The 18,946-nt window shown below is 37.0% G+C and overlaps 2 protein-coding genes across 3 annotated transcripts; one reads left to right on the top strand and one right to left on the bottom strand.

Annotated features, from left to right (window-relative positions):
- Window positions 1-320: 320 nt before the first annotated feature.
- ptdss2 (phosphatidylserine synthase 2) lies at window positions 321-12,679 on the bottom strand. 2 transcript variants are annotated; one of them, XM_084398056.1, is made up of 12 exons: window positions 11,882-12,679; window positions 10,370-10,471; window positions 8,787-8,869; window positions 6,085-6,152; window positions 5,857-5,991; window positions 5,109-5,159; window positions 4,890-5,003; window positions 4,683-4,801; window positions 4,483-4,597; window positions 4,257-4,402; window positions 3,658-3,843; window positions 321-1,690 (listed from the first exon to the last, which is right to left on the bottom strand). In XM_084398056.1, exons 1-12 carry the CDS (start codon window positions 11,980-11,982, stop codon window positions 1,531-1,533), a joined length of 1,380 nt encoding a protein of 459 aa, XP_084254182.1. In that variant the 5' UTR covers window positions 11,983-12,679; the 3' UTR covers window positions 321-1,530. The 2 variants fall into 2 exon arrangements, with proteins under 2 accessions (XP_084254182.1, XP_084254181.1); XM_084398055.1 differs by having other exon boundaries at window positions 5,857-6,152; window positions 11,882-12,664.
- Window positions 12,680-15,154: 2,475 nt separating this feature from the next.
- Window positions 15,155-16,402, top strand: cdkn1cb (cyclin dependent kinase inhibitor 1Cb). The gene is made up of 2 exons (XM_084397906.1): window positions 15,155-15,809; window positions 15,913-16,402. The coding sequence occupies exons 1-2, from the start codon at window positions 15,338-15,340 to the stop codon at window positions 15,972-15,974; spliced, it is 534 nt and encodes a 177-aa protein (XP_084254032.1). The 5' UTR covers window positions 15,155-15,337; the 3' UTR covers window positions 15,975-16,402.
- The last annotated feature ends 2,544 nt before the right edge of the window (window positions 16,403-18,946 follow it).

Here is an 18,946-nt window from a genome sequence, read left to right as displayed (position 1 = left end):
AAAATCTACTTAATTCAAAAGGAAGTTTTCATAACTCATTGACAGATATTTGTTCTTACTTTAAGCATAAACTCAACTCTGTTAAATTTTTTAAAACTTCATTTTACATTTGCATCTCAAGTAAATGTATCTTGATTTAAGGCAGGACAAAAACACTGAGAGAGATATTTTTATGTATCATTTTTTGTATGCATGCAATATTTAATGCCATGACTATAAGTATAAGTAAGACATTCTGCTCTTTGTGTAAGAGAAAATAAATGTAAGACCCGCAGAAACCCGGAGCCAGTATGAATGAAACATGCACTGCATAGATTAAAAAAAGTTAAAGAGTAAGAACTCCATTTTTATTTATTGAAAACATTATAAAATATGAACTCCCAGCTGTAACATGTCTACTTGAACCACTAGAAGCAGAGACAGACAGATCATCAAATGGTCCCACACAGATTTCATAGAGAGAGATCATTCTGATCATTTGGACGAGAACATACACTGATTTTAACTTTCCCCTCATAGTGAAATCAAAATGAACCCTAAACACCGTCAGTAACATGATACTACACAGTAACAGCTCAGGCATTGGCGCTTAAGTCGAACTAGTGCTAGACGTTTACATTCACAGTAAGATTATAATGGCGTTTGATACACCAGATCAGGCCGTTTTGGACTTGCACATTATCAGAATACAGACGCACCATCACAACAACACAACAGCACACAACTTACTCACTGCGACCAGATCCTAAACATAGACAGCATGAGCTTTGGGATGATTTTTTTTTAATTATTTTGTTTAATCAGACCCAAAACACCCAAAGGTTCTGTCTATGGTTTCCCTGCAGAAATGAAAACAGCATCAGCAAGATGAGTGTTTTGGCTGTTATGGCCTTGCGCACACATTCACACATGCAAACGAAAGGTTTGAACAACAAAGTTCTTCAATTTTGGTCCAATCATGGCACTGACCCTTGTTAAAATGGTCAGAAGGATTGTCCACGTGTGAGTTGCTTGTGTTACAGGCACGCTAACCTCATTTAGTATCCTAAACATAGCAGAAGTAATACAACCGATTAAATAATTACATTCTCATAGCTTTTTAAATACGGTTTTGTAGCTTATGCGAGATGTTTAGTAGCACTTTCCTGTGTAGCTACCCACTAAACGTAAGTTTAAAAGGATTGTTTTATTCATAAATGGCTATATGTGCACTTCCTCTACCCTCAGCTCACTGCATAGTGTTCTGCATCGAAATGTGTCTTCCTGCATAGCACCGATCAATAAACCCCAAACCAGAGGGACAGTGGACCCCGAACCCTAAACGCCTCACCTATGTAACAGCTACAAAGACATGTTTTCCTAAATATACAACAACCCTCTCCGTGAGGAGAGAAAATGATGGCATCACCTGTCTGGAAGCAGCTCGACAGACACCATGAGCGTTGGTATGATCTGAACAGGATTACAAACACAAACGTGTGTCCAGTTGTGATGTGCAGCGCATGGCTGTTTGTGTGTGGAAGGACGGATTCATGACTTCCTTTGTCGGACTGTGTCCATACTGCCGTTCAGCTTGCTTCGGCCAGACGAGGCCGTGTTGCTGCCGTCGGCGTGTCCTGGCGCTCTGTCCCGCTCCGAAGACCCTTCCTGTCTTCGCCGCCGTGTCTCTTTGTATCGGAGTGTGATGTCACTGTCAATGCAGAACACATCTTAGTCAGATCGCTGGATCAGTTTCTAATGCTTTACTAAATGAATAGCATGATAACATCCTACCTGCAGTATTATATGCTGCAGAAATAGTTGCGAGATTTACATTTTTCTCTTAAAATGTTTTAAATTCTGTCATCATTTACTCACCCTCATGTCGGTTCAGACCTGTATGAATCTTAATTATTTTGTGGAACTGTTTTGGCTACCAGTGACTTTCCATTGTATGAACAAAAAACATACCGAGACATTTCTCAAATGATCTTTTTATGTTCCACAAAAAAAAAAGTCGTACAGATTTGAAACAACAGGGATAGTAAATGATGACCGAATTTTTATTTTTGGCTGACCTATCACTTTAATACTCATTTAAAACCCATTTAACTCATTGCATTTTTTATGAAATTGTAAATGCAGTGTGTAAATTAGTTTATGCCACCTCTGAGCTGTGAAGGGGGGGAATTGGAGTCCACTGCTGCTTCAATGTGTATGTAATGAGTGATTATAATCAAGGTTTTAATCAATATTTTTCCTTCTAAATATCAAATGAGTTGAATGACTTCTCTGGAGATTTTACTTTGTTATAGAGGTTACCAGTGTGATTACTGAAATGTTCTTTTCATGTATTCTTTAATGTCTATATTTGATATCTGAATGCAGTAACATTGCTTGCTCATTTAGCCCGGCTTCCAGAAATGAAATAGGGACTTGCTTTGTGTTTGAGAAAGGTCTTCAACGTGTTAAAACATTTAGGGGTCATTGAAGCCAATAGTTTAAGGGAAAATTTGTCAGTTTAAGCCTATATTTTCCATTTAGACTAAAGTGTAGCTCTCCTTGAGAGAAAGAACGCATTATCTTGATGTTTTGAGACGAGACTCCTGTTTATAGTTAGAGCCTGGCCAAATCCAACCTTGGAAAAGCTATGTGTCGGTGTGTGTGTTAGTCTTCTTGCTTACAGGTTAAGGAACCACTGGCATTATTGGAGACTGACTGAGTTGTTGTTCGAGACATGCTGGTGCCCAGCAACCCAAATCTGCGACCTGGAAGGTCACGACGTGCCTAACTTCAGGGTCCGAGTTTCAGCTGCATAATCGATGGAGATATGCTTCTGTCTCTCTGTATATGTGTGGAAAATTACTATGTTTATCAATTTCTTGGCCAATGAGAATCATTCAACCTGAAGCAAGGACGTAGCTTAGACCTTAGTGAAGGCTATAACTGCTGTGATCTTTGTAACTGAGCGAGGCGGCCTATACGAACTCCCGTGTGAGTCTTGAAGCTGACTTCTGCTGATGAAACTGCAAACTATCTTCAGTAAAACTTTTCTTCAATTTTTTATAATTCTCACTCCAGGTCTTCTTTCAAACATCTGGTCCTTGGGTCCTAAACTGTTAACCCCTAACAGCTGAAATACATTTTCTGTAAATATATCTAAATGCCAATTTCTCAGCTTCTGGAAGAAAAAAAAAAAACATGGCCATTGTAGCCTAAAAGTTTGTGTAATCAATTCTATGTTGAATCAAATAAAATATTTCTTTATAAAGCTACTTTTTGTAATGTCTTATTAGATGCTTTTCTTTTTTAACACAATAATGACTTTAAATTATTTTTGGGGGGTAATTTCTGTGATTGGTTGATTTCTGGGATGTGATTAATAAGATTAAAAATGTAATCACTTGACAGACAGATAGACATAGATAGATAGATAGATAGATAGATAGATAGATAGATAGATAGATAGATAGATAGATAGATAGATAGATAGATAGATAGATAGATAGATCTTGTTTGCAATACAGTTTGATTCTTTTGGACTATTTGGTCTTCTGGTAAAAGGTAAAAATTGATAGTGTAAGAAATTAACAAATGTTATTATTAATAATTGATTAAATCTGCATTTATACTGCTATCAGTAACTGTAATTAAAGAACTGATATGTAGGGTCATTACCGGATGAAAAACCGCCACAAGGTCCAAATAAGGATGAGAACGATTCCGAGAATCCAGCACTGAGTGACGAAGAAGGGGATCGGCAGCATGATGGTATTGGGATCGTATTTGACCACGATCAGAAACTCTGTAACAGTGATGGTCGCCACAATCCACGCTTGCTGGCCCAACTTTTTATGGAATTTTCTAAAATGCAAATGATACATTAGACTTGCTGCAAGCACAAAAAAAACCTGTTCCTAGTGAGCTGCCTAACTAGGTCATATTTTTATGCCTTGCAAGCGTGTCCCAGAAAAGCCACTCCAAACAACAAAATCTTCACAGCACAGCATGTATTATTCGCAAACAAGACAATCACTGAATACATGGCAACAAACTACCAAAATGGAAGGGGAGAATTGAGAGAAACTGATTTTACTTTCCTGCTTACATGTTTACAATATATACATATACATAAAAGACTAATCGCAACTTCCGTTTCAGGCCGACTTCAATGAAATTGCTGCTTGTGTCAGGTGATGTCACCTTAGAAGGTAGCGGCCTACATAGACAACAGTTAGTGAGGCAGCTCATTTGGAAAAGCTCTAGACTGTACTTACGGATCATCCATGAAGTCGTAGATCTCCCGCATGGCCACTCCGCCCACGTTCACAAAGAAGACGAGCCTCAAAAGCACTAGATAATGCTCCGGAGGCATCCACAGCACGAACTTCAAATAAAACGTATTCAACTCTGCCAACAAGAACTACAAATAAGGAGGAAAAAAGGTCATTTTTATCTCAAAATCACTGTGCGGTGATTGTATGCACTTGTCATGTGACTCACCATGAAAATAATACCCAACACCGCCAGCCATCTTCGCAGGTTAGACGCCGGACGCCATTCGAAATTCACCCAACTGTACGGGGTAAACTGGAAGGCGATTCTCTTAATTTTCCCCCTTTAACACAAAAATTGCAGGATGTCATGACAGTTCAGTGTTTTTACCTGCTGACCGTTCCTTTAAGACGTTTAATGCATTTTACTTGTATGTTGGGATGTGCCACAATCCCTGCCACTGGTACGGCTTCATGGAGAGCCAACCGAGCGTCTTCATGCCGCAGTAAATGCCCAACCCGTTACACAGCAGCACATCCATGATCCACTGCAGCAGGAGAGATTCATGTCATCTGACCTCTTTTAAAACAGAGCGATGTATGATTCACAGGGTGTATCTGGTGTGTTTTACTCACATGGTCCCACCAGCACTCTGAGAAGTTGGGCAGCTGGTGTTCGAGGCTGTACTCCAGGAACTCAAACATCACGCTGATGATCATGCACATCCACCAGTCCCTGATCATCAGTGTCTGACACACACAGAAACAAACACATGACTAAAAGTTTCTAATTCAATTTTTTGATACTGTCTGCAGATGTTCATTTGCCAACATGCTCTTGAGATCAACACCAACCTTAATGTACCAGCCGAGAAAATGGGCAGGAACAAATCCATCCATTTTGTCCTGTTGGGAAAATAATAATAAAAAAAATTAAATAATTGTTATAACTTAACAACATAAAATTATTCAGGTTTTGACAAATATGAATATAAAAATGATACACCTCACATTTCAGACTTTAAACCATTTTTAAGCAAAGGCATGTCAAAATTATTTTTACTATATTTATATTCATTAAAAAAACGAGACTTATAGCCATATAACGATTCCTGTTATGCTGTCTCCAAATTTAGGACCTCTTAAAATGATAATTAAGACTTTGCTTGTGCCATTTAAGATACTTAAAACTATGTATTGCCTTACATTTGTTACAACTGAAGGACCTGTGATTTAAAAGAATAAAGTTTAAAAGAAAAATTCATTAAAAAAAATATAATATTCAGTTGGTTGGTGATGCATCACATTACAGAAGATTAATGCTGTTTCATGATGTTCCTACACATCTGTACTAGTTTTGTCACTCATATCACACTGCAGCCTCTGCTCATATTAAAATACTTCAATATTTCATGTCCATTTAACCTTGTAAGAGCAGGATAATGTACAGCCAACCAGTCATTAGAGTTTATTCTGTAATGTACAAATGATTGAACATTATCCCTATGCATATTTAATACCCTATACGTGATAGGGTTACTTATCTCTGGGTCTTTATTATCTGTGTCGGTATTGTTTTTATTATGTTGGTTGTAATGCATACCCAGATATTGTGGAAGGGGTCGGTAGGGTGTCCAGGGTCATAAATAAGACAGTTTCCTCCATAATCTCTTTCAGGAAGAGGGACACCCAGCTTTGGGTCAATGTACTTCATAAACTGCCTGCCATCATGTACCGTCTGAATAAAAATCAGAAATGTCACATTTAAATATGATACAATATCAATTAAATACTGTATTGTAAGGTTGTGCTGTTGAGGCTGAGAACGAACCTGGAACAGGATGAAGATGAGGAAGAGTTCATACACAACAGAAACACACAGCCAGAAACGCCAGTAAGCTGCAGAGACAAATGCATACCATAAACTCTTACATAAACACAAAAAATACTAATGCAGTAAAACACTAATAACTAAAATGATAAATCTTGTACAGGAGAGTATTGGGGGTTTGTGTTGAACTCTTTGTTGTCTGTATCACATCTGAACTTTCTGACCTGAAACTACTATAATTCATCTGCATTCTGGTTATTGAGTTTTGTTTCTGTTAGAAAAATAATTCCTTGAAGTCATCATGAGCCACCAAAGTCATTATATTCATTAAACCAATTCAAATTTGACTTCATTTGGAAATTCAGCCCTCACAACGACGTCACAGTATTTGGTCAATACGTAAAAAAGGAACTTAAAATGAGTCCAAGTTAAAGTGCCCCTATCATGCTATTGTAAAGGCTCCTACTTGTGTTTTGCTGGTCTCCTACAAAAGGTTTACATGCATTTTCAAGGAGTCTGAAAACGGTTCGTTGGAAAATTCAGTTTCTCTAAGCTCCTCCTTTTCAAGAGCCTACTCTGCTCTGATTGGTCAGAATGCCCAGTTTGTTGTGATTGGTTGAACGCTTATAGCACGTGCCGGAAACCAAATGTCCATTACCATATATCTGAACTTCAGCTCCGGATCTTACTCAGCACTTAATACACAGTGAGCTTGAGTCTCCTTTGGAAGTGCAGCAAAGTGGATTTGCTTTCACAGCTCAGAAAACAGCGTCTTCTCGACATGTCGACAACATGAACCAAACTCTTCCAGGCCTCAGCTACAACTACAGTGTTTGAGGGTCAAAGTAGACGTCGTTCACTGACAGCCAGTGAAAACCATAGGCTAGCATTATGCAAATTTGTTACATTGTCACATAGGTATGCAACAGGAAGTGAGACTGGAATTGCCGACGACTCGTTTCAGGCAGTTCAAAATTGGTACTTTCTTTTACGAGAGCCAACTTTATTCGTCGTGCACTTTGATTTTTAAAACTTTACATTCACAAACAGCTATATTACACACTGCATGAAAGTTAATATTCGAAAAAGCATAATGGGGCACTTTAAGATGCTTGAATTATGGAAAGAGATTAGTGAAGCCATTTTTTACTTCACTGCTACAACTATTTGTTCGCATCTATGTCTCTAGAGTCTCTATATGTCTCTGTCTCAATGTTCAGACTCCAGACACTCTTCTCCTCTAAAACAACCTAGCGTACTTCACTGGGATTAAAAATTCAACACTGTTTTCACTATGACAGGAAACCAAACTTATAATTTGTCAGTCATCTTGAGAGGCCTGAATGCTGACCTGTGTTGAAAACCCCAGGACCAGCTCATCCAGCAAAGCGAGTCGGCCCTCATAGCACAACAGGAAGCGAGTTACAGTTGCTACAACAGTAATCTCACCGCTTCATTATGTTGAAACTCTGTTTTAAGCCGGGTCTGTGAAAGTCTCTGGGTCTCTAACCATATCCTATCCAATTATAATTAAAAAAAAGTTCAACTACAGTCATGCGGAAGTCACGCCCTTTGATTAGTTAGTTCTTATTGTGCAATCATTTTTTTGAAATAACAATCATAGAAATATTAACATTTATTAATTATAATAATATTCATATTGATATACAATCACACTTTTCGTAAAAATTGTGTAGCCCTACAAACAAGCACAGTAAACCTGTATTATTATTTTTTTAATGTGTTTAATCATTGTGATCATTCAGAAAAATGACAATTAGATGTTTTTCCAAAACTTTCCCTACTATAAATTTGTGTTCAGTTTTGATGGTTGTACTCCAAATCTTCATTGTTCGTGTGCCTGTGACATCGCCAACTACTGGCCAGGCAGCAGAATGCAGCGTTTTTAGTCATTCTCGCTGATCCGTGTGAACGAGGATCGTTTTGACATGAAAATTCTCAAAAACACAAAGAAAAAAACGATTAGGTTTTTACATCGCTATCATGTACTTCTGGGAACACTACTGAGTGATGACTCAAATGACTGTGTGAATTTTTTTTTATGAACTAGTTCATTGAGATTAATGAACACTTCCCAACACTACTTGCAAGGTAGCCTGTCTTGTTATTGCATCAGCTCTCTCAATTGTAATGCAATGTGAAAACCAATGATGTATTTGTTCAGTCATGCTACATTGCTGGTTTTTGGAAAGCATGTTACTGGAAAAGGTAACCTATTATCAACGCAGCTGAGCAACTGTAACACTCCTGAAACATGTGGTTAAGTCACTACTTTTAGTTTCTCCTCCCCAATGGCACCATGGGATCTCACAATTATAGCATCTCATCCTCACTGTTAACCACACCAACAAACAGAAGTCGAAGATGACGTGAAGGTGATGTGAAACCTCTGTTAATGTTAAATCATCTTTGAATATAGGTTCTCGCTCTAGCTTCAGTTAGGGCAGTGGTTCTCAATTCCAGTCCTCGGGACCCGCTGCTCTGCACATTTTGTATGTCTCCCTTATTTAACACACCTGAACCAGATCATCAGCTCATTAGGAGAGACTCCATGAACTGAACTGAGTGTGTCAGATAAGAGAGACATACAAAATGTGCAGAGCAAGGGGTCCCAAGGACAGGAATTGAGAACCACTGAGTTAGGGTTAGATTATGTTTAAATGAAGGTTACTCGGTCTGACCTGGGTGAGGGCGCGTGAAGGGACCATCTTTAGCTTGTGTTACTCCAAAACAAAGGAACACCAGAATACTGGCCACAATTCCTCTGAAAAAGACAAACAAATACACATGAAAAACAAACACTGATTAAGGGAACTGTAACTACACAACTACATTTCTTAAATAAAATGTGAGGATTTTTTCCTGTGCAAAATTCTCTGCCATGATATTAAGGTGTTCTGGGGCATTGCTAGGTGAATACTAAATATATTCAGTACCGGTCAAAAGTTTGGAAACATACAGAAAAAAAAAAAACTGTAATTTTGTGAAATATTATTACAATTTAAAATACTGGTTTTCTATTTTAATATATTTTAAAATAAAATTTATTTATGTGATGCAACGCTGAATTTTCACCTGCCATTCTATTTTGAATAAATGCTGTTCTTTTTTAACTTATTCATCATCAATGAATCCTGAAAAAAGGTACAACAGATTCCAAAAAAATATTAAGCAGCACAACCGTTTCCAACACTGATAATATTAATAACTGAGTGTCAAATCAGCATATTAGAATGATTTCTGAAGGATCATGTGACACTGAAGACTGGAGTAATGATGCTGAAAATTCAGCTTTGCATTACATAAATACATTTTATTTGAAAATATATCAAAATTGAAAACCATCATTTTAAAATTTCACTAAAATTTGATTTTTTTTCTGTATTTTTGGTCAAATAAATGCAGGCTTGACGAGCAAAAACATTAAAAATAGTGATGTTTCCAAACTTCTGAAAGGTACTGTAAATAAATATACACAATAAAACAAAACGATACATTTTATGTTCAATGCAAAAATATGCATATCATGCATGCAAATATTAAAGTAGTTTGAGAGCGTAGGGAAACCGGCTCTACGTCATTCCAAGTGCTTCATGAGTACTTTTGGGCCGATTTGTTTCTGATTGGTGGAGATTCTTTGCAGAATCATGGGTAATGTAGTTTATCCCCAGGAATTCTGCTGTTAAAAAAAATAAACTGAAATAATGTGTGTTGATGGCTTCCACAAAAGTATATTCCATCCATTAACAATCTTCTAGCTCACCTAAGATAATGTTAAAAAATGTCCTCTATGGAAAACATGACTGGTATTTTTACTTCCGGAACCCGACTCTGGCACTCTAAGTGTTTGATTTGTAGGTTGCTATTTAATTGGTAGGGTGTTTTGAATGGTTTTCTCACAAAATTCAATATTTAGAGGCTGGTTTAAATCTCAAAAGCACATCTAATAATACCACACATGACATTCACACAGAAATAAAAGCTGCTCTTTCTTCTGATAAAGGTCATGTGCTCTTGAGCACAGCGGGTCAAGTCAATGACCTGGACTTTGTGATCAGCAGCAGATGTCACACATAATCCTGTTAGCCAATAAAAAGCAAGACACTTGCCAAGCCCCTCCCAGTTACACTCATGTGACATTTCTGGCCACATCAGACCACTTTAACTTTATCTTCTGGAGGTGTATCACTCTCTGGTGCTCTGAACCGGTGTTCTGGTTCCAGTGCTGAAGGTAAAGGACACACCGACTGCATGTCGCCCGTACCTTTTAGTGTTGTACGCAGTGTCGTGCGGCGTCTCCTCCAATAGTGTCACATAAACCAGAGCACATGTCAGGATGAACAGCACTGTCAGGGTATGTGCCCTCCTGCAGATAGATAGACGAAACAAGAGGATCAGAGTACAGAGCTTGTATTCAAAAGTTAGTTTAGTTTTTTCACAGCCAAAACCTGCTGGGCTGGTATACCAGTTGAAACACAACCACGCCTCAACATACACATACACAAGGGGGGGAGATCAGTATAACAGTTTATTACAGCAGATTTAGTTCTTGAAACTGATTTTCAAGGAGCATTTTGACCTTTATGAAGTCTAAAAAATAAGTTTTTTATCAAAACAATGATGGCTGTTAACCTACAAAATAATATAAGTTATATTATCAGAAAAGAATTACAGATAGAACTTTTTACAGCCTTTCAAATGAGAAAAGCGTAGCATTTCAAAAGACAGTTCACCCAAAAATGAAAAGTCAATGGGGTCCAAAAACACCATTGTAAATTATTTATTTATCTAGTCATTTATTAATTTTCAAATCATTTATTTTTTGGGTGAACTATGCTGTTGAGCTTTAAAAATAGACACAACCTAAAACAAAGAAAAACAATGAATGCAAGCAACTTCATTAGCATTAATATTACTGTATTATTGTATTATTATTATTATTTTCTTTTATAGTTGTAGCCTGATTTCGTGATTGCGTAAAAATCCAAAATGCACCGAAATTTTGACTACCGAAAATTTTCAGTGACCGAAACAGACGTTTAATTAGTGTTTCTCTGGTAGCACAGTTTGACTAGCTAGAAGACATAACTCTAGAGAAGAGCATTTGGCTAAAAATATGCACTATATTACATATTCATTACATTTGAACTTAACCTGTCAGTGTTGTCTTCATTATTTAATGCATGTTTGAATAAATCTGTCATGAAATCAAGTTATTACAGTTGTTGCTGAAATATTTATATTTCACCAACAAACTGGAGTAGAAAAAAATTCATTATTAAAAGGTTTACAGAAAAACTGCCTTATGTGCAGTTTAAATGTTTATGCGACTCAGTTTTAGCTATTTGAGTATTGATTATTAAATACGTTTTTTCTATTAATTATTAATTTATTTTTGTTTTTTTGTTCGGCCAAGTGCGTCCTGAATTTTAGGTTTCGGCCCAGGATGATCATTTCGGTGCATGAAAATATGTTACCGATGAAACAAAACAAAGACAAAAAATGAATGCACAACTATAAGTGAGAAAGAGTGTCGTCCAAAGTCAGCATCTGTCCACCTCAAAGCCTTTAATGGATGGAGATGTCATTCTGCTGAGATTGCAGAATAAAGAAAAGCCGAGCAAAGCTGTAATACTACCGAACAGCCTCTGGACACACAACATACAACATATAACACTCACACAGGGGGGAAACCACAGAAAGACACTGAAATCAAAGAGCATAATCAGCAAATAAACAATCATCAATAATCATAACGTAAGAGATGTTCACTCACCAGAAGAATGTGTTGGTCCCATCATCGAACACTTCACACTCAGAGCGGCCGGATAACTGGAGATCATCTGTGCCTGACCTCTTCCACTCACCTTTAGCCATTACGGCACAGCTAAACTAAACCTGGACTAAACCAAACCAAACCCAACTTTGATTTCAATTGCAACTAAACCCAACACACATGAACCAAACTTACCCTAACACAACACATCTATAATTTCCAACCTGAACTTAAAGCAATAGGCTAACTGTGACAACCTAGTTGACAACTAGAACTTACTGTAACCCAACAGACCTGTGCTGAACTGACCCCTAACCCAACCGACCCATGCTGTGACTTACAACCAAAATAACCTTGAATAACACACCTGATATTAAAAACAACTACTCAGTCCTAACTAACCCAAAACCGCTGAGATTTATTCCTGAACTAACTCAACCTATATAAATCACAACAACTCGAACAAACAAATACTCCCCTAAACCAGCACATTTGTGCGGAGATTTAAACCGGGCTGAAATAAGACATAAAATAACTCAAATCACAGTAAGTCACAGGAGCTCCGCGCGCGTCCCGCCACTGGCTGGTAACGGAGCGCGAGCGCATTAACCGGATCAACAGTCGTTCGCAGATGGAAAGATACCAGAAGGAAAATAACGTCTTCGAGCTTTATATATGAACGCTACGGAGCCGCATCATCGACCGATGTTACAGACTGCAGCAGACGCACGCGCACCTCCAGTGACATGCACTTCGGAAAAATATAACCATCATCATAAGGTCGCGCGGCATGGCGTCATTTCCGCTCATGCCAAAGGCGGCGTCACAAATTTGTGTTTTTGGTCATCAAACCATGTGCACAAATATGAAGGGCACTCTGTTATTCAACCACAGGCAGTTATAAACACACTACTCTGTGTTTATTATTTATTGTTTATGTATAATGCATTTAATGAAGCTGCAATGTGACAGTTGTAATATTAAATACTATGTATTTGCATAGGCTTTATATAAACGAGAGCTCAAACAATCTTTCAAATAAACAAACTGTTCCACGTTTACACGTAGGATGACAGATTGCGTGTGTGGTGGAAAGGTTTACATAACCATAAGGAAAGTATGTCACATGATTACAGGAAACGTGATGTCTGTCTGTCTGTCACACCTGCATCACCCAGTATAAGCGGTACATTAAACCAGTAGCTTTAAAAGCAATACTGGGATAATTGTCATACAATTATGTAAGCCTTCACAGAAAGCAGAATCAGCACAAACACAGACCTTAGCCAGTCTAAACATGTTCTCTTATTTAGAGTTGTATGTGATGAATTGTATAATTATTAAGGGCGACTAGCTGCAGGTCATAAAGCTGGTCAAACTTGCTTGTTGTAGAGCAAGTTTGGACTGAGAATTCAGGATACTTGTGTGTATTTGTTAAACGCCAATTCGGACCCATATGTATAATAAGACATAGGCTACATGTTACAGAATATAAATATGATGACTGAAGCCAGCAATTAACAAGGTCATTTATAAACATATCTGATCTTAAGATTTATCTCGAAGTTTAGGTAACGTAATACTATATTGTGATCAAAAGGGGGCGCTGTTGTAGTATTCACAAAGCGCAACTACCCGAACAGAAACTATTTCTCGGTTGATTTTTAACAATCCTTTTCTTTTTGTTATGTGAAGGTCACATTAACACTGAGCTGGAATGTTTATACTTTTATACTATCATTATAAAAAGTTTATAATTGTCCCCTGCCCACATTTTAGTATTAAAATTTGAAAACTAATCTTAAAAATATGAATTATTATGTCTTAAAAATCATTTCAAAATTAAAATGGTTTATGTTAATAGAATAATAATTAAAAATACTTGTTTGCCATCAGTTTAGTTTTATTCATCCCTTAGGAAATTTGTTTTGCACAGGTGACACACATCACATAACACACATATCTCCATAAACATTTTTAGACAAATACATTATAAGAATAAGATGTAAAATGTATATATATAAATCAGTGTCAGTGAAGAATGTGCTTAAATTGAATTTAAGGTCATTTTATGAGAAAAATCTTAAAAATTGAGGAAAATATCACTTAAACAATAGTTTTATTCTATGTAATTTCCAATCAAACGGTCAAATTATGAATAAAAGGGATAGGCTGCAATAAATACCACATATTCTTTAAAAAATAAGCTATTCACATCTAACTTTACACACTCTTCTTAACCCGACGCATGAAGTATGAGTACTAGTAGTGTAAGCTTGGTGAGAATAGACGCTTCTCGCGGTTCAAACAAATAGGGCTGGGCAACAAAGTCAAGCTCCTCCGACATTTCTCTTTAAAAATTCTCGTTTTAGACTTCTAATACGTGACTGGTGTTTTTGTTTTGCTCTTTTCGATGTTGTGTGTCAGGTCAGAGGTCACTCTCCCGCCGGAACTAGACTCGCATTCGGCCGTTGCCGGAAGCCAGTGATTATAGTTTATAAAGTTATAAATATGGATATTTTACTTACAAAAACGCATCGCTTCACATGAGAAGGTCTTTATTAACCCACTGGAGTCGTATGGATTACTTTTATGACGGATGGATGTCCTTGTTTTGGGCTTCAAAATCTCAGTCACTATTGACTCCCATTATAAAGCTTGGAAGAGCCAGGATCATTTTATATATCCTCCTCCTGAGACCCAGAAGAAAAAAAGGTTTTTGAATTGAGTATTTTTTCATGTTATCACATTGTTTAGACTAGAGCATAAGAAACAAATGGTAAAAACAAAACAAATTTTTGACAAATTATATTTTATTCATATGTTATGCTATGTTCTCTGTAGTGGACTCCAGGACTCATTTGTTTAAAAAACAAAATTACATGAAATTACATGTATAGGCAAAAACAATGTGATTTACCCATTGATATAAACCTAGGATGGCTTAAGGTGGGTGAGTCAATTATGGGATAATTTTCATTTTTGAGTGCACTAACCCTTTAATAGCTATATATATTAACAGGATGCATCCAACATGCATTACAATTACATTTTAATTAGACTGTTGACATTAATTTGACTTATTTTACTCCAGGTGGTGCAATGTGAGCGGGTAGGGGGAAGGCAACGGGGTACAACCAATTACATGTGAATGTATGCGGGTCTAACCAATCATAGCCAAGTAGAGGCGGGTCTAACCAATCACAGCCGGGTAGAGGCGGGTCTAACAACAAAACAAAGCCAAAGGGGTAGCGAATTTTGACCAATGGGAGCGGAGCATGTGGTTTTGCACTGCTGAGGCGCAGGACTTTAAATCTGACGAGATTAAATCACGGCCAGATCTGGAGTTTCACGATTCATAACGACGTGTGGTGTAATTCACACTGACTTTTCTTGCTCTCAGGGATTTTCACACCCATTTGGCCCGTTTTATTCTGGATCTGGGCACTATCAACGATGTCTACCATCCTGCTCTCCACCATCGCCGGGGAAAGACTGGCCTCTTCCAGGGAAACGGTCCCCCAGAGGAACACAGAGACTCTCCCTCAACCGAAGCTGACGGGAACATGCAGAAATCTGTTCGGACCCGTGGATCACGACGAGCTGAAGCGAGAGCTGACATCCAAACTTCGAGAAATATCCCGACGGGATCAGCTGAGATGGAACTTCAATTTCAGTGAAGGACAGCCGCTGAACGGGGCTTTAAAGTGGGAGGAAAGTCCAGCTGAGGACTGTCCGGAATTTTACAGAGAAAAGACTGTCGTGTCAAAGAAACCATTTGTGGACGAAAGAATCGCCCATGCCTCAAAATGTGGGAGTCGTTCAATGAAAGTTTTGAAGAAGACAGCCATGTGTAACCGAAGAAAATTATCTCGCAAAACAGTCGCTCGCGTCCAGACGAAGAGACTCACAGACATGCGCATTACAGGTAAACAATACGGGACTGTTATTACTAGTATACTACTGTAACATTAACACTAGTCATGTAAAATTGTTCACGGTTTTAATCTTGTGAATTTGTTTTCTTGTAGATTTTTATGGAAAGCGAAAGAAAACGGACAGCGTCCACAAGGAGAGCAGAAACATGGAGTGAAAACGCATCCTCTGAAGGGGAAAAGAGTCCGTGCCGTGCTGGCGGGAAAAGGCCGGAAGTAATGACGTATCAGAGTCTGACCCACGTTATTATTACGTGATAATGTGATTCTGGAATCTTATTTATGTACTGATTTATGTTCGGTTTAATAATAGGAGCTGGTTGCTCTTTACAGTGTACAACTGATAAGTAACTTTAAATTAAAGTCAGGACAAGTAAGCCTATTTATTGTTGACTAATATATATCAGTGTGTATATATATTTTGTAACGGCTTAAGTTATTTATTTATTTTATTCACTTTTACATTTCAAGTAGGCTATACTTTTGTGGTTGAAAAATGTATATTTTCTTCTTGATCCCGAGCCATATTTGTCACTATTGTAAAGATGTTGCTTTAATAAATGTGTATAAATGTATGTTGCATCCCATCCAGTTTGTGATTTATTTATTTTCCTTCCATGCATTTTAAAGTTGTAATAGTTCAAATAGCAGGCTACTGTAATCTAAACCTTTACAGAAGCAAATACACTCAATACACTGTTGAATGATCACAACTAGTCTTACAAAACATCTAGTAAAATTGAGGATAACATTATTATTTGGGTCATTACCATTTCAGCTTTGTAATTAATAAATGAATTATTTGATCTGGTTAAGCTTATAAGAACAGAAAATTAAACGGAAATAAAGCTAAAGTCAGTTCCATTAATTAACATTAGCTAACTAGCTAAGTTAATATGAAATAAGAATTAACAATTCTTCTCAAGTAGGCTATATTAATAAAGAGTTCATTTTAATGTAAACATTTACAAATACATTATTAAAATCAAAAGTTGTACTTGTTAACGTTAGTTGATGAACTAACATGAACAAAGATTAATAAATACAGTAACAAATGTATTGCTCATTGTTAGTTCATGTTAGTTAATACATCAAACCTTATTGTAAAATGTTACCTTAATGACACTCAGTTCATACCTTAAATAATGGCCCCCAATATGAAGTTCGTTCAAATGGTGATATATTGATTTCTGTAATTTTGACATAATATGATCGAATATGTTTAAGTGAGAGACAAACACATACTTGCTTATGAGTGGGGTTTTCCCCTCCAAAATTATGTCACTTCCCCAAAGATGATGTCATTGATGAACTGGCTTCTTTAAAAAAAAATAAATAAATAAAAATCTAAAATGATGGAAAGTGAAATTGAGGTCACATATTAATCACTTTAAACAATATGTAAAAATTATTTAAAAACAATTAAAACGGTATTAATTGGAATCATTAATAATAGTTTGCCTATTTTTCATGTTAAAATTCTAAAAACATCCTTTCTAACTAAGTTATATAGAACATGTAGCACAAGCCTCACGATTGAAGGTATAATGTCTGCAGCCGGGCAATATTTAGCCTAATACTCGGGTTAAGGGTATGTTCAATTTGCCTTTGCAAGCACATCTAAAAGAAAGAAAGAAGGCGCAGTGGGGGAGGGGGAGGGGGCTGGATGTTTTCAAGACCACATAGGCAGAAGAAAAGCGGGGCGAAAACGAGCGGGAGAGATGAAGGGAGAGCGGGAGAGATGAAAAGAAAGGATGAAGAGCGTGCCGCCTCGCTTTGACCTGCAAATTAGGCCGAATTAAATCTCCGTGACCCGCGCGCTCCTCCCACAACTCCCCGCGAATACAGTAAACACCCGCCGGAGCGCGCGCGAAGGAATGGCGCGTGTCTGCATACAAACACAAGACACTCGCCGGTGATCTGCTTAATATTCATGCGTGTTTAACATCTGTATGACAGAGAGAGCCCATCTTCACTGTCAGACGGCAAACATTATTCTTTGTTGTCTTCAAATCTCAGTTGTTTTCAAAGATCCTAATCCGAGACCAAAAGCTTCTGATTGTATTTGCTTCACATTTCAAAGCTCTCTTCATATTGACAAAGTACTTAAACTACAAAAGACTTACCTGTACAAACAAGATAAAAGAACCAACTATGACTTTAATGGAACAGGAAGGTCCATCTGAGTCCAATTACTTGTAACTGATGTGGTTTTCTATAGGCATATGTAATGATTCAGGGGGGGTGGGGGGGTTGTAACAGACGAAACCGTTGAGTCCTCATCAATCATGCACTGTTAAGAATATGGGGGTGGGGGTGGGGGAAATGCACATCAATCAAACATCAATCAATCAAACATCAGAATATTTTAACTAGATTAAATGCAATTTGCAAACTAAGATGAAATATAAAGATCGAGAATGGATGACAAGATTGCAAGTTACAGATTTGCAAATTCAGCCTAAATTAAACTATTATTCAGTAGGGGTTCAAATGTTGGTTTGTAGCAATTGATATTGATAATAAATCTATTTTGCCATAAATTGAATTTTCTTTGAATAACATGAATGTTTGTGCATGAAGAATTACAAATATTTGTGAAAATTGAGAAAATTTAATGAAATTATTTGTTTTCCCACCTTGAAAGAGTCCAAATCATACTATTTCTTGGGTGTCACAATTGTAAGAATTGTTACATTTTATGTAACAAAATTGTGCAGTAACAGGGTTGCATAACACTTTTCCTTTATTCCTGGGAGTAATTAAATATATTTATTGATTAAAATAGAATGAATTGAATATTAAGTCAACACGGATTATATCAAAAGAAAGCATAATTACAAGTAGTTAATCATTGAAAACAGATTTTGCTAACACTTTATTTTACAGTGTCCTTGTCACACGTTACATGTAGTCACTATAGTAATTACTATAAACTGTGCATAATTACATGAAACTAAACCCCAAACCTAACCCATAACTCTATAGTAAGTTCATGTGGTTTATTATAATAACCCAGTACTTAAATAAATACAGAAACCTTAAAATAAAGTGTATCCCAGATTTTAACTGCAATGTACTGAATATTAATTCTAAAGATTATTTCAAAATGTTGACATCGTATGATAAA

This window comes from Rutilus rutilus (assembly GCF_951802725.1).
Source record: "Rutilus rutilus genome assembly, chromosome: 23".
Taxonomy (NCBI): domain Eukaryota; kingdom Metazoa; phylum Chordata; class Actinopteri; order Cypriniformes; family Leuciscidae; genus Rutilus; species Rutilus rutilus.
The sequence above is the reverse complement of the archived record's forward strand: the minus strand, read 5'-3'. Positions and strand labels throughout refer to the sequence as shown.